The sequence below is a fragment of the Molothrus aeneus genome, chromosome 12 (assembly GCF_037042795.1).
Source record: "Molothrus aeneus isolate 106 chromosome 12, BPBGC_Maene_1.0, whole genome shotgun sequence".
NCBI lineage: Eukaryota > Metazoa > Chordata > Aves > Passeriformes > Icteridae > Molothrus > Molothrus aeneus.
This window is the reverse complement of record NC_089657.1, coordinates 12,525,985-12,549,497: the sequence shown is the minus strand read 5'-3', so window position 1 is coordinate 12,549,497 and position 23,513 is coordinate 12,525,985. Positions and strand designations below refer to the sequence as shown.

Genomic DNA, 23,513 nt, shown 5'->3' with positions numbered 1-23,513 from the left:
CTCAGCAGAGCACTTTTATCATATCAATACAATTGCTGGAACATTCCACACTGAGATAGTTGTGATGCCAGCTCAACATCCTGTAACTAGTAAGGTTAGATCAGTTTTTTTATACGGCCTGAGGCAAAATTTACACCTTCTAACTGGAGGTATCTGAGCTGGGTGTCTGTTCTGGAGAGTGTCTTCCAAGCATTTAAATTACTCCATTGAAAGGCATTTGTTCATTCCCCAGCCCTGTATCTGGTGAAAAGCCTGATGTCATTCTGAAACTTGAGTTAAGCACAGTACAGAGGATACCCCTAAAGGATCCAGTATGTGCTGGAGCCAAACAGGATGCCAGGTTTAGATTTATGGCTGTCTGTGAGAATGTTTCACCATACCACCCTCTTGATTACAAGCACACAGCTGTCAGCTGAAATCCCAGCTGCCAAGGGGTCCCTGGAAGAAGAAGCTGTCTCTCCAAGAATAGGTCAATTAATGAGCAGTGACTTATTAATAGAATTTTAGTGAAATCTTACCTAGCTAAGATTTCCTCCACACACTGTAAGTTTAGGAAAAAAATAATTTTTCCAAAGTTACTCTTCCTATTTTTATTTTTTTATTTTTATATTTTTATTTTATATATTATTTTTATTTTAGATTTTTAAATATTTTAAATCTTGTGTTTATTTTTACCATCTTTATACAATGTTCACCTTTCTCTGCAACCTTTTATATGGCTCCTCACATATTATCTTACCTCTTTGGAGATGGCAGAAATATGCACAATAACTGAATGTGAGTTTGGATACACTGCTGTGTCTTACCTAAACCTGATGATGAAGAAACACTTCCTGTAATGGAAGATGTTTCCATTTGGTCTGTCAATAGTCCTTCCATTAAAGGTAAAGATAATTCAGATGAAGGGACAGATGAATCATAGATCCCAGAATCTCGAGGCATGTCTTTCAGATTTGCAGCTTTAACAACATGTAGCAATGGCTGAAGGACAGAGCTGCCACCACCTTGAATGTCCTGAGTTTCTATATCTTCTCCAAGGTTTAAGTGCTGAATGATACAGTGGGAGTCTGAATTCCCCACTGAAATGTTTAGATCTGTTTTCAGGTAAAAATCACCATCCATCACCTGTTTATTCACCAAGTCATTTAAAACCAAGCCTGAATCAAATTTTTCCATGACAGGCTCTGAGTAGTGTAAAGAAGGTGGAGGGAAGGGAATGAATTGTTTCTCAAACCAATCTGGTTCCTGATCAATGAACTGATGCATGTTGCAAATAGCAACATAAAGGGACCTCCCAGATTTGCTCCTGAAATAATTCCTTTTACTGATGTTAACAGGAAACCCCTCTGGATCCTGCACACTGAGATCTCTGGAGTGTAAGTGTGAATAGAGCTGGGGCAGATTGTCCATGAGTTTGTATTTTGTGCTCAGATCCAGAATGGCAGGGATGTCTCCCTCACAGGAGTAATCAAAGTAAACTGCAATGAACTTGCAGAGGTCAGCTGAGTTCTGCTTGGCCTGACGAAGCTTCTCTGCCACAGTCAACACAGCAAAGAGAAAGGGTTCTCCTTTTCCTGCATCTTGGGCTACTCCTCTGTGCTTCCAGTTCTTTTTTTCCACAAAGTATTTCATTCCTTTGGAACACACAATGATGATAAACTGTGACTCATTTATTTTTTTAATAAGCCACTCCTTCTGATCTTCTTTACAGCTTTTCAGATCTTCCCACAAATCTAAAGCCACCTAAAAAGGGGAAAAAAAATCTGATTAAGTTTTATGTATATAAACCCAATTGTACATCTCTAAAAGGGGTTTCAAGTAAGTTAGTTATAAAATAGTTTATCCTGAACTATTTTAAGCAGATGAAAAAGCTGTGACCATCCCCAGCAAGCACGAGGCCTCAGCTGTGTTTCTGTGTTTGGTCACCAGAGAGCAGAGTTGCTGTAATGAAACCCAGCTCCAGCTCAGCCCAGTCACATCCTGGGGGTGGGGGAAAAATGCAGCACAAAGAGTCCAGCAACTGTCCTGCCTTTTCCAGCTGAAAAGTGAAAAACTGGTCACATATTGATTCCATTTCAGACAGCAGTATGAGATTCTAGGCCTGCTCATTCAAAGTAGCAATTGAAATGTCTCTCTCATACCATTCAAACAAAAACAAGGGAAAAAAAGAGCTGCTGATTTCACAGTATTAATGGAACAGAAGGGAAATAAAAAAATAAAAATGAATTAGTAAGTACATGCTGTCAACCAGTAATCCTAATAATGCACTATTTGCTCTATGAGCAGAAGTCTTGATAGATTCAACTTCTTTTAAATTTCACTAAAGGAACACCAAAGTATATCAGGTAGGTAACAATACCTCTTTGTGGTTGCTGACTATAAAGATGTAAGGCCTACTGAACAGAAAAAGCACTTAATTCAAAGCAAGCTAAACATAGCTGAATGAAAGTACTGAAATCATGATCTTCCACTATTCTGTTGGTTTGGGTTGTTTTGGTTTTTTTACACTGTATAAGATCTCTTCATTTCCCCAAGTAAAGAAAATTCATACAGCCTAAATTTAGAAAAATAACAGAAGTTATCTCTGTGGAAAGGAGTGACTGAAATACCGACTTCTCAAGCACAGCATTTTGGGAGTGCTGTTTCAATTAAGGAAAAGTTGTTTACATATGAAATGTTGAGTTTACCTCACAGCCACAAAAGTCCTGAAGAAAATAAGCAAAGCACTGGATGACATTAATGTGTTTCTGGCAGTCTTTGCTGGAATAGCAGATGAACACTTTTGGCCGGGGTCGAAGTCTTTCCACATGGAGACCTGCAGCATATGCTGAAGATTCTGAGCTCTCCTCATCCAGATGGGAATATATATTTTCTAAAGTGCAAGAGAAAAGAGAATTCACACTATAAAGCTTGATTTTGTTTTGAGTTTTTATTGCATTTGTAGGCTTTTTACTAATGCATACAGTAATGTTTGGGTTTTTTCCTAAATATTTTCCTCTCCTTTCCATCCTGAAAAAGAAAAGTTGTACACACTCTATTTATCCAGCTGCATGTGGAATACACTCTCAAAGTTAAACGTGCAGTTATTTCTGCCCAACTCAGAAAACACAAGGAAGATTTATTTTATAGATAGAAGAAGTTGTTTCACCTTTATTCAATCTCAACAGTCTTCACATCTCTGTTCAAACAATATAAGCCTAAAAGATGTATCATCTTCAAGAGTTTCCTGTCTAACAAAGTCTCTTGTTAAAAAAACCCAAACGACAACATAAGCCAAGTAAGAATATTAAACTCCAGGTCCACAGACCCTTTCAGGATATCCTACAAGATTTCTCTAGTGAATATATACACACGCCTATTTGGACATTAATTTGACATTAATTTGAATTAAGATATGATTAATTTAAACCAAAATAGCTATTAGTGTTTATTTCCTTGCATAGATGCTTTTATGCTGGAGCATAAAAGTCTGGCCTTATGCCAGACTAATTCAATCTAGTTCTACAGCTGATTAAGCTAATTTGGAATAAAGTATGAGTATTTCAAAATACAAATATCCATCCAGGGATTCGATTCAGAACAATTCAACAGGAATAACTATTCTGGAACAACTCCCTCTGTAGACAAATCCTCAGTGATTTGTCTGGGTTTTTTGTTGGAACTGTGCTAGCTGTGAGCAAAGGGGATAACTACAGAAGACCAGAAGGTAAAAGGATTTAACCCAGCTGGCATATAGCACTTGCAGTATATCTCAGTGCCAAAATTCAGGTGGATAACACAGATATGTGAGGTTTGGAGAAGTAATCTCTTTTTCCATTATTCATGAAACCACATGATGCTTTAAATTCAATATAAAAAGCCAAGGTATTTTTAACATTTAAATGTATCAAGTGTTGCTTGCCAGCTCCTGGATACAGAGAAGTCAGCAAGGAGGAATGGAATCTAAAAACATCTGCAAGCAGGGCTCATAGTAAATTTAAGAAGATGGCTTAGAATGAAAGGTAAAGGCAACTTCCAGGAAAGTGAGTAAATCTGGAATAGCAGCTGTAGATAGGATTCCAGACAGCACTGTAAATTGTATTGGCATCACATGGTTTTACTTTCCTTCTGATTTAAAATAAATATGAATTAGATATTTCTGAGTAAAATAAGGGAATGTTTAAAACATACCCATTTACAAATCTGTTTGTAATCTACATGGTCACACGGTACTTTCTCAAAGAAAAAGTAACACGAAATAAAAAGTATTTTCCAATATTGCTTTTGTTGTCTCCTTTCTACAGTGAAGTCTTGATCTGTGATACAATACTGTCTAGGCAACCAATTTCCATCAAGCACCGATTAAAAATTTGCTACAAGTTTCAGCACACAAAAAGCTGAGGGGAGGAAGGACAGAGAAATAGAAAAGCAAGCTTTTCAGATAAAGGTGTTTCTGGAGTCAGCCTATCAGTGAAGACTGTTTTGGTTACACAAGTGTATCTGTCAGTGGCACTGCGCTGAGTGCAGGCCCCCACCTTGCTGTTTCTTGCGGCACATCACGGTGAAGAGCGTGGCAAAGGCAGAGATGACAACCAAGGGCACTGTGATGGCAATGGCTCTGATGGGGCCAGCCCACGGGGAGTGCACTTGCAAAAGAAAGCACAATTAGCCACATGCAAATCAGCTGCACTACAATTATCCAAACAAATCTCCACACTGGCAATGCAAAACTGCTGCAGTACTCTATTATCAGGTAATTGTCCAAGATACAGGATATCAAATATGCTCAAATATCATGTTCTCCACTTCAAATTAGGTTTTACGGTGGTTGCCCCACTGCCACAGCATCAGAGTGACTCTCAGCAGTAACAAGAGCTGCAACTCACACCAGCCCCAGGAGAACAGGCCTGTGGCAAATAGTTTGGATGAGATTTGCAGTGGTCATTTAGATCTGACATGTTTTGGTTCCAGGGTGCTGAACCTGCCCCTTAGAAAGAACTGCCTTGCTGCAGACATCACCCTGAGCAATGTGCATTAGGATTCAGTGCATTTTATCCACTGCCTCCATCCGTGGCTGTTTTGAGGTGCAGTTGCACTCTGAAATCCCTGTTTAGCTTCTCAAAACCAGGTCTGACCCAGAGGCATGTGAAGCATTCACCTGACAAGTTCTCCAGACTGCTGGGTTTGGTACCAGGGCTGAAGGACACAGGTGATGTGTTCAGGCTGCTCCCACAGTTTCATTGAAGTATTTCCACACTATTGCACTCTCTGTTGTATGCAGTTAAGGTTATCATCCCTCATATCCACATATACAACAAAAGCCACTTTTCCACAAAGATTTCCAGTGATGGATTGATTCAAACTCCACTAAATATAAACGTACAGAGATGCACGTGTGTATGCTCAAGTGTGCATCTCTACTCTTTTTTCATTTGGTCAAAGAAGCACAGCACAATTATCTCAATAATCTAGATTATGGCAAACAGACAAAGGTCAAACAGAGATTTATTTCCAACATAATTAAAACTGAATCTAAATTAGTACAGTAAATATAGTATATTGTTTAAAAAAACAGAATTCATACCTGGTTTTAGTGCATAGTGCATCGTTTTCCTTGTTGTATTAGTGTCATCAACCAGCTTGGAAAAGTAAAAGATTAATTTTATTTTCTGCAATATGAAAATAACTGTAACAGCTTTTATGACCAAATGTGAAGAAAGGTACTGTTCAAATAGTTAGAACTAAAGAGCAGCACAAACTAGTATAATAAAAATTGACCAAGAAAGAGAATTCCAATTAAAAAAAGTAAAAATCAAAGTCCAGGTATTATGCAGGCCCACAATTTCAGTTTAAGGCACAAAGTGCTGTGCACTCATGGACGCAAAGCTATGGCAAGGTCAAGAGCATTCTGATGCCTTGAGATTCTAGCCTTTGTATTTTTCAAATCCTGTACCACATTAGTGCATAACTCTAAACTCCACATAAAGTGCTAGTTAACTGTCCTCACATTTTGGTTAGACAAACAATCCCTCTGGGCCTGTGTTCCAAGGACACCCTACAGCCTCGGGCCCTGAAAAGTATAAACAAAAGTGAATTGGGGGGGTGCAAACTGGGGGAATTTGACTTCATTACCTGAAGCTGTGATTGGAGGATTAACCCCTGATATGCAAATGGACCAAACTTATATCTGTCTGAAAAAACTCCTGACCATCATCCATTTTGGGTGTAGCGCCCGGGCAAAGCTTCATCTGCCCTTAATATACCAGAAGGACCTTCATTAAATATCTCTGTTTTTATTCTTCCAACTTTGTCTGGCCTCTGTTTCTAGGTAAGCCCAAAAAAGGCATCATTCTAGAAAATTTACTTGCCCAAGTTACCTCAGTAGGGATACCTGAAGTTCAATTCTACCAGTGTGATTTGAAATATTTTAATTTTATTCTGTTTTCCCTTTAACATATTCCCTTAGGTGTTGTACAGAAATGTTACCTCAATGATATAATCTCCTGGAGACACATTCTGAAGAACACAACTTGTAGTGTCTGTGTTCTGCTCCTACATAAAGAAAGAATACTTTGCAAGCAATTCACATACTTTGAAAACATAATAAAGAATTCACATTGATTTAGAAATAGGCAGTGCACCCTTGTATTAACACACCTTAGACCAGCAGAACTAAGTCTGCCCATTCACTGATACAATTGTCTGCCTGCAGAACTGACTTGTGTTATCCAGGCCCAGTGGAGTCCCCAAGCCTGGCTGTGACTGATGAGTGCCATCACAGCACAATTGTTACCTACAGAAACAGCTCCAAATAGTTTTACCATTTTAAAACTGATACTATTTTATATTAAGTTTTTTAACTTTCTGTAAGACCTTAGAACACCTCATGTTAATAGGTGGTGTGTTTTTAAGAGCTGCAAAACTCAGCCACGTACCTGCCTGCAGGTCTTTTGCTTAAACAGTCCTTCATGCTTCAGTTTGTAGTGAAGAAAGTAGTACCTAAACCCAAAGTTGTGAGGTGCATGATCAAAGGACACTTGCATGTTAAAACCTTGCTGGGTAACATTCACATTCCTTGGCTTCCAGTCTGTCAGAGGAGATATTCATGAATTGCAAAATGACTCTTCAAGTACAGACACTTTTTAAAAGATTAATATATAGAAATATTATATTTTACTTACAAGGTTTGCAGACAAGGTTTTCTGGCTGTAGCAACAATTCACATGCTACAAATATACAGAAAAAATATTAATTAAACAGTATCAAACTGCTGTGCTATTTGAACAGAGAAAGAACAAGGGCCAAAGTAGGGAGTTCATAATTTTGAGAACTCTCACTTCTTTCCCAGACTCTAATATGCCTGGACTAAATGCATTTTACAAACATAACTCCTTTGTTATGATTTCAAGTCCCTTCTCACCTTTATATGAGAAACAGAGATCCATTCATTTGAAAATCACATTTCTTAGTGAGACAAAAGGGATAACACCAGGCATGGCACATCAGGAGAGGAAGTTAAAACTAGTCTTAAATGTATTTACTCAGAATAAGAAAGTATGCTGAGCACTACTACCAATGGTACAGCGTTAACAGACAGGCTTGAAAATACCTTAAGCAAGTTTTATAGGGAAAAAAAACCCTTAGCAGGACAAATATCAACAGCTCACCCCAAAGGGTACTTGCAGTTTCTCACCATGCTGTGTGAGCACTGAGGAACTTATTCAAATTTCTTCTCTCCACCTCCAAAGAGAATTGCTCAGTAATTGCAGAAATTCAAATTGATGTGCTGCTATCTAATTTTAGATGTCCTTCTCTACATCTCTCTTTGGACAGCTGTTTTAAATTATAATCTCAAAGGCAAAAAACAACCTGCCCTTCTTCACAATGTCCAGAGAGGAGCAAACCATCTTCAAGAGTTACCTGAGAACCACAGGAACAATCCTGCTCCAGGCAAACCTGAGATAATCTCAGGCCTACCTGACACTTATGATCACACACCACAGATTTATCTATGGCATGCAAATTCCTTCTGCTCAACACCCAGATCTTCCTTCCACAACAGTGTCAGTAACTACTTAACCCAAAATCATCACCCACTACATTTCTTTGTTGGGAAAACCAAAACATTGAGGGGAGGGGTGGCACACTGAAGAGATGATAGGCAATACTATACAAAATGCAACACTACAGTATATGCAACACCATATTATGTGCAATACTTACATCTAGTTCTGAAGAAAAATGGGTGATAATTACTTTCATTTTTAATGGAAGGAAAAGGAACAATCTTTACAAAGTAATCTGTTTCAAACTTCAAGTTTACAAAGGGCTGGGACTCCATTCCCTACAAAAAAGACAAGATTGCACATATTTTAAAATCAACAATCATAGCTGAAAGTATTTTTCAAAACAAGCCCACAATTTTGCAATCAAAGGCTGAAATTAATATATTAAGAATCCTTTCTCTACTCCTCTATTCCAAACTGACACAAGGAATCTCAATCCACAGTTGGATGTAGACTATTACAGATGTGCATTTGTACTCCATGTACCAAATGGCAGTTCCCAGCTTCAGGAAAGTTTCTATCAAAAGGAAAAAGATCTGTCTCTAAAGCAACAATTATCATTAATTTCACCAATAATACTTTTGGCAACCAACCAACTCTTTTACAAGGGCATGGAGCAATAGGACAAGAGGGAATGGCTTCAAACTGACAGGGGGAAGGGTTAGATTAGATACTGGGAAGAAATTCTCCAGGGTGAAAGAAGAGAGGCCCTGGCACAGCTTGCCCAGAGAAGCTGTGAATGCCCCATCCCTCCAAGTGTCCAGGCCAGGCTGGATGGGGCTTGGAGCACCCTGGGACAGTGGGAGCTGTCCCTGCCCATGGCAGGGGGTAGAACTGGATGACCTTTAATGACCCAAACCATTCTAGGATGATAAACACCTTCAAGACCACTCACAGTCAAACAGCACTGAAACTTTTCTTGAAGCAAAGCACTTACTGTTCGTTTAAAACTGGGGCTGAGCTGCTTTGGATCTTTTAAAACCATCTGCTGGCATTGTCTTCCCTCTGACTTTAACTCCTCAAGTATTACTCGAAATCCCTTCAGGTATTCAATCCCTACAAACAGCAGGGCATTTAAACAGAAGGTTAATATTTCAAAATGCATCGTGTGGTATTTAATGCAATTTGAATAAATTTCATTTATCTTTAAGAATAAAACTTATCAGTCATAAGAATAAAATTTACCAGTCATATGAAATATGTTTGTATTTAATACCTGTGGCTGTATGTCAGTTTGCATATTCCATCTTGCCTATCTAGAATGCAGTCTTTGGCCAAGGCTACAATCACTGCATACTTGTAAAACACTTGGAACAGAGGGGCCCATGTCTCATCAGGGGCTTCCAAATTACCACTGCAATCTTAGTTATCAGTACCTTCTTCACCTTCAGAAATACTTCATAGCAACTTCATATTTCCATTTTAACAATCAAATATAACATTTTGCTGGCAAATTATAGAAATAGTCCTTTATAACTTTTATTATCATCTCTGAGACTACCAGATTAAAATGGTAACAATTGTTACAACTTCTTTAGTTCTAGTACAGTAAGGGCTAACAGAAAACTTGACTTAAATGGAATGGAATTTATTCCAGTGCATGTATACTTCCAGTTATTCATAACTGCTGCCAGAACTACACCCATTTTGTTCAAGTTACTTTACTGCAACTTAGCACAGTGTCTTTACAATGTTCTCATCACAGAATTACTTCATGATATGACTAAACTGAGTCACAGTGATGTGAATATCCCAGGAAAATGCCAGTGTTACCCTGTGACACTGGAGTTTTGTGGCTCAGGTATCAAAGGCACTGCACAGCTCTTTAACTTGCATTGCTCCAGCTGATTGCATCTCTTCAACAGCATTACACATATTTATCAATGACACAGTCACAGCTTTTATAAGCTAATTGCTACATAAATCAAAATGGACTCATTTTCAGTTTATGCTGTGCTTGTCAGCCCAAAAACTAAAATTCCTAATGTATCATTTTCCACCACCTCCTCTGGTTCACTGGTTTTCACAGGTTTGTGTGTTTTGATTAATGCTTCATAATTTTGTAGAAGACAAAGTGTTGCCAAATGAGTTCTTAGCATTCATGGAACAAAAGCACCATTTGTCCTTACACAAAGACCCTGAAAGTGCCCAGTTCCCAGGTTACCCAAGATTCCTGAACTGCAGTTCTGTCCTCAAGCTCTCCAAAGGATTTACCTCTGGTGATCACAAGGAAGAACACCAGGCTTTGTTTCTCATGGATGTTTGATTCATCCAGTCTGGAGCTGAGGATTACCAAATGCCTTCAACTGCACAGTCCTGCAGAATTCAGTGGCATTTTCAAATGTTCTTTTAAAGCCCAGAAACAAGTTTCTCAGTGGAAATGGATTTCTGCACATCCTCAATTTTGGACACTACTGCTCTAGTGGGCAACAAGGTACTTCCAGTGACATTGAAGTAATTGAGGAATACTCCAAACCACCAGACCTGGCAAGGAAACACATTGAAGTCTGTATAGCTGTGATTAGACAATGGTTTCCACCTGTAAGACAATCTGCATCCTAAAGAACCTTTAAGTGTATCAGGAACTAAACTCAATCAATGCCACTGAAATGTACCAAAGCCTTAGGGCAGAAAATGAAACCAGGGATAGTTTCACAGTTCTGAAGAGCAGGAATTCACTAAGCTGGGATAGTAAAAAGCAGTGTATGACTGCAGAGAACATCCTAGTTTTAAGGGTGTTTTTGAAGCAAACGAGAAAAAAAAAAAGGATCTTTGCAAAGGTGTTAAGAATTCCTTTCTTAGGCAGTTTGCATCAATGATTCCAAGCATAATTTAATTATTTGATTTAATACCTCTGAGCATGAAGTTATTACCAAACCCATGATCAATGAGTCCTTTTCCCTCTAGAACTTACCAATGGCATTTGCTGTCCAAAGGATCACCACAGCCACCTGCTCCTGGCATGCAAACTGACTGATAGTGATATTCTGCACATCTCCAATCATGTGTCTTCCCACTGAACTCAGGTAAGGAGTGCAGTCTAAAATATGGACAAATGAACACTTTAGGAAAAACATTCTAGCTGACATAAATTTCCTAACATGTCTTCAAGACTGAACAAAGTAAATTACCAGTGCATTATTTTCTACAAGGACTACACTGCAAATGTAGATGAAGTTTTTGTCTCAAGACCCAAAACCCCACAAAACCTCACAAATCAATGCACACAACCACCTTCACTGTTGCCAACCCAGAGTTCACAGGACTCCCAAGGGTGTTACCAGTTTATACCACCAGTGTAACCTGTCCCACATCACATGTACTGGGGTTCCCAAAAGAGAACAACTTTTCCTTGTAGCTGTTCAAAATACCATGAAGACTGACATTAATTTTGTTCATGTACAGTGCTCAAAGCAAGAGGATGCTGGTCAATGATCAGGCACATCTGAGAACAATAAACCATGAGAACTTGAGAAGTGCTCAAGAAGTGCTTTTAACCACGATCCTGCTTGATCCTGACCACAACGAACCTGCTGCTTACATCCATCTCCTCTCTGCCTTCCGTTCTGCACCACATCCCTAGGGACCACTTAACTGCCACTGGTTTCACTCAGGACTGGATTTATTTTGCTATCCTCACAAAATACAGTTTATTCCCTAAAATTATGGTGCCACAGCTTTAGCTTTCATCGAGAAAACAAACTATAAACAAAAGATTCCTGAGTTTGTTGTTGAACTTGTTCTTTTTAAAAGAAGAAAACAACTCCAAATTTTATTCCTTTTAAAACTTTACAGTATTTAGGCTCATATTTTGTGGCAGGAAGAGAAGTAGCAGGCAGGGAATTCACTAGTTCTGGAGCACAGCATACATGGAGATGGGTGTGCAAAAACAAACATTCTGTTTCTGAACTAGTGAAACGAACAAAATGCAGAAGAAATTGATCAGTAGGTTGTATACTACTGACTGATGATTAATTTAAAAAAAAATGAGATCATTTATATGCTATATATTCATCTATAGAGAGCTTGTAGAAAGGAAACATGAAAAATCAAGTGCTATGATACGCCAGTACAGGAAATTTGAATTTAATTCAGAGGTGTGATCTTAAGGGCAAGGAAAGAAAAATTATTAACTGTAAAGGAGATTTAGAAAATAGCTTTTTATTATGAATAACCATGGCAAGGGGTCTTTTCTATAACTGTCACAGACATAAGAATAGAACACTACAACGCTGCCCTTTACAAAAGCTGGTGCTTGGTACTGACTCCACTGTTTGTAGAGCTCAGTTGCTATGAGGGAACTCAGGGACAGCATGAACTTCCTCCTAGGAGAATAGAGGATCTCTTTCAATGGAAAGTTTGAAGTAACTGGTTTTTGCTAGGTCTGGATCTAATTAATAGCAAGCCCAAGATTTTGGATCCTGGTTACCAATTTTATGGTCAAAGGACAATTTGCCAAAATGGAATATAGCACAAATGCCTGAAGTTTTACTGCAAGTTACTGATTCACAGTTATGAAGAACAACAGTTTTAGGAAGAAAACAGCATGGAAAAATCACACTTTTTAGGAAACCACGTCTTTTACTTGAATACAAGTGACATACTAAAAATACAAACATTTCTTTTCACCTGAATAAATAATCTAACCAACTAATTTAGCATCATAAAACACTTTCCTAGAGTTGCTCAGTGGCAAAGTAAGACCCTTTAAACCAGAGCCAGCAAGCCAATTTCTCTTTTGTGCTGGCTTATAAAAGGTAAACACGTATTTCCATACCATGTGAGCTCTTTAGTCTTCATATCAGCAAACTCTATTCCTAGTCCTGCAGAACTCAAATAACTCCTTTGTCCAGGAAGCACAGAATGTGCCAGCAGAATTGTGAATTAATACTTCTCATTGGTTAAACACAGTTTCTAGTGCCAGAATTAATGGAAAAAACATGACACATACTGGGATTTAAACAGACTCACTGTGTTAACTAAATGTGGGGATCCCTGTTCTGACTGGTACCATATCCTAGTTTTTGTTATGTAGATTAAAAAAAAAAAAAAACAACTTTTTCTGTAGTGACACTTACATCTTATACAATCTGACACACTGAAATTTTGATCATTTTAAGTATTAAGATCAAATTAGATTTTAAAAAATCACAGTGAAGGATTGCAAATTCAGAAATTAACATAAAATAGAGAAGCAAAAGGATTATCAGAATGAAACAAATCACTATTGTTAGATTTCCTGATGCATGCTCTCAATGATGAAACTTTACCTACTTTCTGCATCTGAGGTAACTTCTTTGGGTAGGCAGCAAAACACCTATGACTTGCACTGGCATTAAAACAAACACTGTTTTAATGTAAATTAGAACCTTGTCTTGTCTGTACGCTGAGTTTATACATGATGGCCACTGGCTGCCCACATAAGGATAAATTCTTTATGTAGTTAGCAGTCCTGCTTTGACAACTAGACAGCAAAGATGATGAAACATCTAAAATAATCCCCAACAATAAGATGGAGCCATTTAGCAGATGCTTGAAGAGGTCTGAAGTATCACTGCCCAAGCTGTTTAGCACTGTTACTATGCCAGAGATGACTTTATCTCCGTTTAGCTGCACACCCCAGCACAGCTGCTGCAGTTCTGCACCACCTCTCTGCACAGCAAATGCAGACAGCAGTGCTCCATTGGCCTGGGCCTGTAGCTCATGACAGGTTCCCACTGATTCAACCAAATGAAAAGAAGCTATTCAATCTTCATATTCAATATTCATCCTTGAAAAGACTATTTTTTAATATATTACCTGTATACAAATACAAACTAACACATTTTCTACCTCGAGACACACATGATGCCATTTTCACCCAAAATTACACATCAGAGAAAAGCTGCAGAAAGCTCAAAACAATCCTTTCCTATGTCCTTGTGTGTACAGTGACTATATTTTTCACAGAATAAAATAATTTTCTATAATGTTCCAGTCAAATACTGGGCAAATTATGTATTTCAGGCCAACCTGAAAGAGAAACTACTACAAATTGTTAGATAGTTTCATTATCAGTGAGACACAGAAGGAGAACATCTACCAGACCCAGCAGACACAAATTTTCTAGATTTTAAAATTATGTCAATATTTTGACATTATTTTGCTTATGCCATTCTTAGAGCCATTTTAAGACACATGTTGCTATATATTGACAATTGTGATGGAGGCCTTGATTTCTGTGAATATAGTGCAGATTTTCAACTTACTGTCATATTTAAAGGTGATGTTGAGCAGTCCATTGTTCTTTGTGACTGATGACAGCCCCTGCAGAGGAAAAACAAAGATATGGAAACTCTGAATGTAGTATTTGCACGAAGACATCAAACTGTGGCTGAAGTAGTATGATCTGCCCAGTAGATGGGAATCAGAGAAGTTTATTTTTGGGAGAAAATGATGTGATATTCTCAACTTCCACCATCTAGGTGAATTGTGTATGTACAAAAACCATACCTTTAATCAAGGTTTAATGACAAACCAAGCCAGGTTCTCCAAGGGAAACAGGGTGCAAGAGAGGAGAGGAGAACATCAGCCAAAGAGCTGTTTTCCACTCACAGCCATGAAAAAGAGCATCAGACGTTCCAAGAGAGCGACACTGCAGAAACCCCTCATGCTACCTCAGACACCCCTTTCTTTCATCTAATACTGTTAAAGCAGATACAGCCAACTGAAGAGCAACCAGAGAACTGCTCTGCCAGGGAGAAACCCAGGCTGATGAGTCTGCTGGCTCTTCTCTACTTAGACAAAAGAACTGTGGCCCTCAGACACGCAATACCTTCCCCTTCAGAAAGCACTGAAATTGTTTTGAAACACAAAATGTAGCATCTCCCTCACAAGACACCAAGCTGAAAACTGGAATACTGATTCTTATGATACAATATCAGTCCCTGAAAGGCAAAATACATCATATTTACCATTGGCTTTAAAAAAATACTACTCATTTACATAGAATTGTATCTGGGTTCCCTGCTACAATGCAAACAAAATCTCATCAGTATAAAAGGTTTGCAGCAGGAATTAGATGCTGTCAGGATCATGGCTGAGCACTCCCTGGGTGCCTCTCCACAGCCAGACCCAGGCATGTGCAAAGGAAAACAAGGTAGGAGTTGTCAAGTTAAAAAAACCCCTAAAACACTTCCTAAAGGATGAAAGCAATTCAGACTTTGTTAGCACTGTTGCAAGTTAAATTTGTAATCTCACTTTCTTCTTAGGTAGCTTTTAATTGTTTAAGTTTGATTTAGTTTGGCATTGAACCAGTTGTTATACAAAAAAGCTTCCTGAAACAGGAAGGAGTCTTTCTTTTCAGTTGTAATTTTTCTATTTCTGACTCACTTTCTGTTTCTCTAATCTTTATTAAATGTCATTTCACTTACAGCAAAACAAAGACATGATTTATTTGAGTTAAAAAATCACAAAAAAGTAACTACTGACGTTTTATAAAGGGAGATAAACCATCAAATCAATTGTTACTTGTCTTCCTCTTGTCCCAGAGCTGAAGTTTTGGGAGATATACATTTCACTAAACTCTACAGAAAATGAGCACATGTGTTTTTATTCATTAGATAGGATTTTTATATGCTATATTAAAATAAAGAGGCAACATTTCTCCTTTAATTGCATTTCTACTGGGATTAGGGTGACATAACAAAATATGTAACAGTATAAGCATAAATAAATATACCACAAGCACTGATAATTTAGATGTAAATACAGACATAACAGAAGCCAAACTCTGCTGAACTTATGCAGTACATAAGGCTCACTAGTGGCAAAAATTTTCTCTCAAGTGTAGAAAAGGTACAAAAAGGCTGCAGTAATTAGTGACAGAATTAGGGTCACCCCAAAGTATTGAAGTAAATAATTTTTATTTTAGTTAGAAGTTAAAACATGTAAGCTACTCAGATAATTTCATCATGCTCAACTGCAGTATTCATCCCTCAAGGACTTACTGCTGTGAGTTTAAAAATATATTCTTCCAGGAAGCATTGCCTTGGTTTTGAATTAAAGTAATTGAGCTATTTAGGTGGCTTATAGCTAGGAGAACTTGTTTAGAGCATCCTACTTGAAAGCTAGAAATACTAATGTTATGGCCTCAGGGCTCTGAATTCTTAGCTAATTGTCCCTGCCATGGGAGGGGGGTGGGAATTAGATAATCTTGAAGGTTCCTACCAACCCAAACCACTCTGTGATTCTATCATTAATTAACCAAGAACATTTGTTGAATTTCCATTTGTTTAATTTAATTTATTCTGAACTTTACTAGAAAACAAGTCTTTGTGTCCTGGAGCTTTTCTTACAAAATCCCTGTGGTCTACATACTTCTATACATGTGGACTGAGAAGAAATACAGAGGAAAGCAAACAGCTTTCCTGAAGAACTCTAGACCACTGACCTTTGAACAGATAATCAAAGTTGAAATGCACACATATTAAATTAGCAATAACCTTATTTGTCAAAAAGCTGGGGGAGCAGAGGAGGCATTAGCCACATGAAACCTCACATGATGTGAGCTCAAAGCACAGAGCTCCACAGAAAACATGATAAGCTAAAATCCAAATCCTCTATCTATACTGGCCAAGCAAGGCAGGAACAATTTCCATCACACACCTCAAATCACAGAGATCAGCACTGGATCTGCTCCTCAGTCTGCATAAACAGCCTCAATAATTAAGGTTAAGATCCCCAGATATCCCAAGTCAGCACAGATCTAAATGAGACCAATCCACATCATCTCCTGAAGAATGAATAGCTCATTTGGATGTTCAAGGCATGTACAGGCATTTCATTCTACTTAAACATCCATCTTTCAACATGAAAGAGCACAAATATTAATAAAAGACAAAGACTATTCTATACCATTAACCTCTATTCTTGTTTGTTTAGATTTTTCTAATACCCAGCCCTCATTTATAGTAACAGCTCAGTAATGAAATGCACTCGTGACAACTCTTTCTACCCATTACTGGGCCAGAGAGGAACAAAGTTAGGATTACATATCCAGAAGTAAAGCTAAAATGAAATTTGTAACCACAGGAACTAATTGTGCCTCCAAGAGAAGTTAAATTTAACTAATATCTGCTGCCAGAGGCATAAATTAAACACAGTTGAATGAAATGAAAACTCTGGTTGATTTTAATAACTTTTCCCTCTTCTTTTTAACCTAGAACATAGTGTTTCCTATTTGAAAGAAACATCTATTTTTCATATCTGGCAATTCATGCCAGAGATAGCACTGGTGATAGAAATGGATGGGTGATTTCAGAATAGTTCTATAAGGAATCTTTATTACAAACAACATTGAAATATACTCCAACATTCTTCTGTGGAGCAAACACTCTTTGATTCAAGAAGGCCAATTGATGTGTGTGCCTAGGCACTGTCAGGCAGCCACTTGAACACAAACACAGGGAAGCAGAGAGAGAAGCTAGCACTAATTACAGCAATCTGGCAGAGGAGGTAGGAAATCACTACCCCTCAAGCACAGCCTTGTGCAGCAGACCAAAACAGTAATCATGATTCATCTTTCACATGTTGTTCATCAACACACACATGGTCCTAATTTCACACTCCCATGAGGCAAACTGAAGGGACAATTGTTTTTGAACTTTAGCATCAAGATGAATAATCAATGTTTATCATACTCATTGCTCAGTAAAACAAGGGCTTTATTTTTGACATCTGCTCTTCTTGTTTCAAAGCTTTATTGATGCTTTCAACCAAGTAAAAATATTTTCTATTTCTAGAGTCATCAGTAAAATGAATTATCTGTATTATTTAGATGCCTGCATTTTGAATTGCTTTCAAGAGAATATAACAGAATACATAATCCATGTTGATGTTTGCTATAGAAGTTGTGTGTACTCCACTGACTGCAGAATGAATTCTAAGCCCTGGTGGATGGGTTTGTGCTGTTATTCTTACAAACCTGGTGTGACTGACAACTGCAACCAGGAATTTTGTTCAGATTTACCTATATATATATATATAAATAAATAAATAAATATATATATATATATATATATATATATATATGTTCCTGCACTGCATGCACAAATTATGGGAATAGCATTTTAAAACACCTCTTAGTGACACTGTAGAAAGAAGTTTTAGTTTAAGTGAATTAAAGTGAATTAATTGGTGCCTATTTCTTGGTGCCTATTTCATATTTTAAAGAAGAACGTAGACTCTTCTAATTATGTTGATTTTAACTTCTTTTACTAAGTTGGCATCTTTTGTGTTTGTTCTTATAGAAGCAGCATCATTTACAAGAAGCTCACAGATTTTGGCTGGTTCTTTGCTGGTGGCTTGTGACTGTGTTCACAGGGCTCTCAGGTTGAGGGAAGAGATAAGGACTTGACTCTATGTTTCAGAAGGCTGGATTTATTATTTTATTATATGTATTACATTAAAACTATACTAAAAGAATAGAAGAAAAGATTTCCTCAGAAGGCTAGCTAAGGATAGAATAAGAAAGAATGATAAAGGCTTGTGGCTCAGACCCTCTGTCCGAGCCAGCTGACTGTGATTGGCCATTAATTAGAAATAACCAACATAGGCCAGTCAAATATCCACCTGTTGCATTTCAGAGCAGCAGATAATCATTGTTCACATTTTGTTCCTGAGGCCTCTCAGCTTCTCAGCAGGAAAAATGCTAAGGAAAGGATTTTTCATAAAAGATGTCTGTGACAGTGGCTATTTAGTGTTTCACTGCTTCATCCAGAGCCACTGCACACAAGTTCAGCTGCAGAGGAGCTGAATGTGTCTCCAGAGAACCTCAAACTCTACCTGAGACACCAAAGGCAAAGCACTGCTTTACTCCATTGTAAATAATATATTGGCTGGGAAAGGAAACCATCACTTGTGAGCATGAAGGAACATCTTAAAATAATAGAAGCATTTAGGCTGGAAAATAGGTTTAGATCACTGAGTCCAACCACCAATGATGATTTTATGGTTGACTTCCTACATTTTGTAATTACATTTTGTCTGAACAATCCTTCTGCCACTTTGACTAGATATGGTTTTCTCAATGTCCTCCTATCAAGAAAAAATATTGAATTGAACAGCTGCTGGCTTAAATCCCACCAGGGGAGGAGTGGTCCTGAAAGGTATTCATGGATACTCATTTCATGGGGTCTTTGGGGATTTTTGAGGTGAAACATGCTGGCTGAAGAGCACGAGCCACAACACATCCCATCTGAACAAAAGAAAACAGAAAACCTACCAAACCAAACCAGTAAAAATTTTATTTATTATTTACTTTCCATTATGCCCTATCCCTGCCTGGTTTAGTTTCTATTTTCAAAGGGCAGTGGAAGGTTATCTTACACTGCTCTGGCTGACAGAGCAGTGAGAAACCAGTGCAAGGAGAAACACTGCCAGAAGTATTTACAGCACAACTCTTCAGATGCACACAGCTCTGTGCAGCTGTTCCCTGAAACGATGTGAACTGGTTTCTTTAAGGAACAGGCAGCAATTAGGGGCACAACAACAAGGGAAGCAAGCTCAATCTGTACTGCTCACCACCTACCGTGAAAATCTTAAATCTCTGAGTCAAACCCAGGAATTTCATGCAGCAAAGCATGGCACAGAATGGGCAGCATCAGCTCTGATTTCTCTTACGCAATTTGAAAGTTTGCCTAAGAAGTTTTCTATTGTTTGCACTGACACAGTTTATTTTTTTCCAACATTCTTGTGCAAATTATGTTTGGTAAATTAAAAGCCTTCTCAAAACAACCAAAAAGCCTCCAGAAGTTAACAGAATAAATATTTTCAAATACAGCCCATTTCCCACAAACAATACTGAAATGTGCTGGTCTCAAGATAGTTGGCCAAAAGCCAAAAGTCTGTAGCCAAAGCAGTGTTCTCTTCACTGTGGGACATGACCCCTGGCAGGAGAATTCCCAGAAAAGAGGTGTTTGGGAAGGGGAAGGGGGAGAAAAAGCAATGCCAAGACAGGTGCAGGAGAGGTGATTAGGACTGGGAAGGAAAGGGGCTACAAATGGAAAAGTTGCTTTTAGAGGGACCCAAGACAAATTAGTTTGAGAAACACTGACTTGTGCTCTAAAAACAAACAGAATAACAAATATCTGAAATAATTAAATTAATGAAACCTGTAGGGAATGTTTACTGCCTAACACATTGCACAGGACACTGTCAAATCCACAAGCCCAGAGCATTTTCTTCTGTAGGAAGTCATCCACAACCTCAGGAAGCTCACAGGGTTCCTCACATTTACTGGAACAATTGCAAGAGCACTGAATTTTAGCTTATGCCCAAGCACTTCTAAACTAATCCATCCATGAAACAATTAAACAATCTATTTTCATTCATTTTATTGGCTGTGCACTTCCTGTGCACACAGAGCCACAGGCTGAGAGGCAGAGTCTTTGTCTCAAAGATGCTGAAACACAGAAGACAAACAAGAAAATGTTTCAAGAAGTGACTGAAGCATGATAGATCAATGGATATATGTTATTTATATTAATCATTATATCATATATATGGGTATGTTCATTCATTCATTTGGCTTACCACATTAAGAAATTATGTAGCTTGCAGAGGACAGAACATCAAGGAAAAAGAAAGCAAAGAAAAATACTTTAGAGTTACAAATTGTATCTTTCAAGATTTTATGCACATAAAGGTTTTCTGCTTCTCCTAAATGAGCAAGTACTTCCAAATGAGACAGATCCAAAAAGAAAGTCTTTGCCTTTGAAGCTGAGCAAATGCAATGGCACCTGGAAGACAACTAAAGGAGCTTATTTCCAAAATCATAAACAGTTCCCTAACAATTTTTTGCTGCCAAATTCCTACCTTTCAATCTGGAAACTCCTAGCACAAGCTCTTCATTTGATTTCAGTTTCATCCAAAGGAACAGAAAATCTGTAAAAGTAACTAGCACTGACTTCATAGGTTCAGTTTTAAGCTTCAGCCAGAACACAATTCACAATTATGACTAATTCAGGGTGGGTTTTTCACTCTTCATTTCTCAGTATAATGCCAAAGTGCACATACACACAAAAAAAAATCACTTGGGAAACTGTCATCAAATGTGGATTAACTGCTTTACTCATAAGTGCTTGACCTACAGAAAATTCTAATCTGAAATTTACTGCAATGTTGGACATCTTCATTGCAAACAACCTCAAAGCAAGCAGACTACAAATACTCTATTTGCAGTACAGGGTGAGTTTATCCAATCTGTAACTTCTGAAAATGGTAAAAACGGCTGCTTTCAAGGAAATCTTTAAAGCAGAAGATCACATAAAGGCTGGAATGTGAAACATTTGACATAGCACATCTATTTTGTTTGGTGTATTCAGACAATGTTTCCTCCTAGGTGCTTCTCCTGTTCTATTTGAAAGTCACTGAAATTCTTTGAGAGTTTGTTGTCAGAAAATATGAAATGCCTGTTCTTAGAAAGCTCACTTTAGTTCTTACTTACATGAATGAAACACAGAGGCACCAGTACAGAGAGTATTACATATTCACAAGAGATCATGACTGCAAAGAATATTAATGTACATTGGTTTTGTAGGACCAACATATAAATAGACCAAAGCCTTGGCTCAGGAGGAGGTGGTGGCTAGGTAATTTAGCAATAACTGCACTGACTGAAGTGCCACAGAACTCAAAACTTTTAAAGTAGATGGGATTTGGGATTCTTCCATCTTAATCCCTCCCTTTGAAATAACACAATTATTTTGGACATAAACCCCTATTCTTAGGGATTTAGAAACACACAATTGTTTAGAAACACACACTCATCCATGAGATTTTAAAACTGAATTCATAAGCAGTATAGTTCTAGTCCAGGAATAACCAATGATTGACTGGCCAAACCCCCACGTTCTACCTTTAAAGAATAATTTACCATTCCACCAATAGTGTTTTTAATACTTCCCATGAAACTTGTTTTTACAGGAGATGAAGCAAAAGAACCAACTTCCCTTCAAATAACACAAGCATCTCCTCCCAAAGTTCCCGTCCTTGTGAGCTACAGAAGCTAAAAAGCCTTGGGCAATGAGGAGCCAGGACTTGAAATGTGACAGGCACCTGAGCAAGTGGTAATGAAAAGGAGCCTTTGGCACTAAGTTCACCATCAGGAGGGCACAAGAAGTGCTACATTCACTCCATACACAGCCATGCTTTACATTTTGCTCACCAGAAGTGAGGGGCAGGTTGCTGTGTTGTCTCAGGACACACCAGCATGACGACTGCTGCAGACTTTTGTACTGTGGGTGAGCAGAAAAAACCAGCCAGAAAAATGGAGGGGCCATCATGTCAAACACAAGGACTAAAAATACTTTTGGGTTAGAAGTGAATGTTCTTGTACATCAACTGTGCCAATAAAACCAATTACCTTTCCCTGCAGATCCTAGGAAGAAATCAAGTGCTCCTCCCTTTTTCTCTGCCCTCAGTTAATGGAGAAGCTGCAGGCAGACTCAAGGCTCAGCTGTGCTGCCTTTCCCTCTGCTGTGCTATAGACACAGGCTTTGGTCCTTTTGCTGCTCCACTTTTTTACTCCCACCTCCCAAAATCTCTGCCAAGAGAGATTCTTACTGCTGAACTATGCACTTTTAGGAAATAATTCCTTCTGAAAGCCTCTGTCTAGTCCAGGTCCAGAGAAGATAAAAATTGCTCCAAGCTTAAGCAGTAATACATTGAACAGAGAGGATTAGAAGGTCCAGTGCTCGCTGGGTTCTGATGTACATGGCTGAACTTCAGAGGCACAGGCAGATACATTTGGTGGCTGCACATTTAAAGCTTTGGCTGCCAGGGAATTTTTACACCCCTGGTTCCCCTCTACAGAGTACAGCTATCATGTCTGCAGCCAAAAAAATCTCCATTTGGAAGTGTCAGAAACACACACAAAGCTGCACAAACACTTCTTGCTCACCTGAAGAATCCTTGGAAGAAAGAGTAGTAAAATATTCCATCTATACCAGCCTGTCTCTGCAGGCAAACTGGAGCTCCCCCACTTACAGACAAGCAGGAAAAGCTCCACCAAATAATCAACACCAGGAATTTGAACACAACAAAATAAAACCATCCAAAACACAGTTTTCTGAGGAAACATTCATGAGAATGTTTCTGAGAACTGCCAACCTTGAATAAAGTTCACCTCGTGATTCACCCACTCCTTCACACTGCATAGTTTCTGCCATCAGGATTCTTGAGGCTTTTCACAATGAAAAAAAAGCATGAAGAGAAGACAAAATACATTCAAATTTTCCTGTGTGCTTGTCTATCTTCAGTACTTGAATTAAAAAAACATTACGTATGGCTAAATTTTACTGTTGGAAAAAAAATCAGGGCAATGTGTGTGTTTTAAATATATCTGTACTGGCAAAGTCTTTAGGCCTTCTGTGCTATCAAGTCCCTTGCAGCGTTTAACTACTATAAAAGGAAATTTAGATACAAGAT

At 38.2% G+C, this 23,513-nt stretch overlaps 1 protein-coding gene across 1 annotated transcript in view; it reads right to left on the bottom strand.

Annotated features, from left to right (window-relative positions):
• Positions 1 to 23,513, bottom strand: part of IL17RD (interleukin 17 receptor D) — a 41,894-nt gene that overhangs the window by 4,793 nt on the left and 13,588 nt on the right. The window contains exons 2-12 of the mRNA XM_066558043.1: positions 14,294 to 14,351; positions 10,960 to 11,085; positions 8,983 to 9,101; positions 8,203 to 8,323; positions 7,161 to 7,205; positions 6,915 to 7,066; positions 6,466 to 6,531; positions 5,564 to 5,618; positions 4,515 to 4,625; positions 2,688 to 2,872; positions 807 to 1,743 (exon numbers count right to left, since the gene is read on the bottom strand). Coding sequence (XP_066414140.1) covers positions 807 to 1,743; positions 2,688 to 2,872; positions 4,515 to 4,625; positions 5,564 to 5,618; positions 6,466 to 6,531; positions 6,915 to 7,066; positions 7,161 to 7,205; positions 8,203 to 8,323; positions 8,983 to 9,101; positions 10,960 to 11,050 — 1,882 coding nt within the window. The 5' untranslated portion in view covers positions 11,051 to 11,085; positions 14,294 to 14,351. The remainder of the gene's footprint in view (positions 1 to 806; positions 1,744 to 2,687; positions 2,873 to 4,514; positions 4,626 to 5,563; positions 5,619 to 6,465; positions 6,532 to 6,914; positions 7,067 to 7,160; positions 7,206 to 8,202; positions 8,324 to 8,982; positions 9,102 to 10,959; positions 11,086 to 14,293; positions 14,352 to 23,513) is intronic.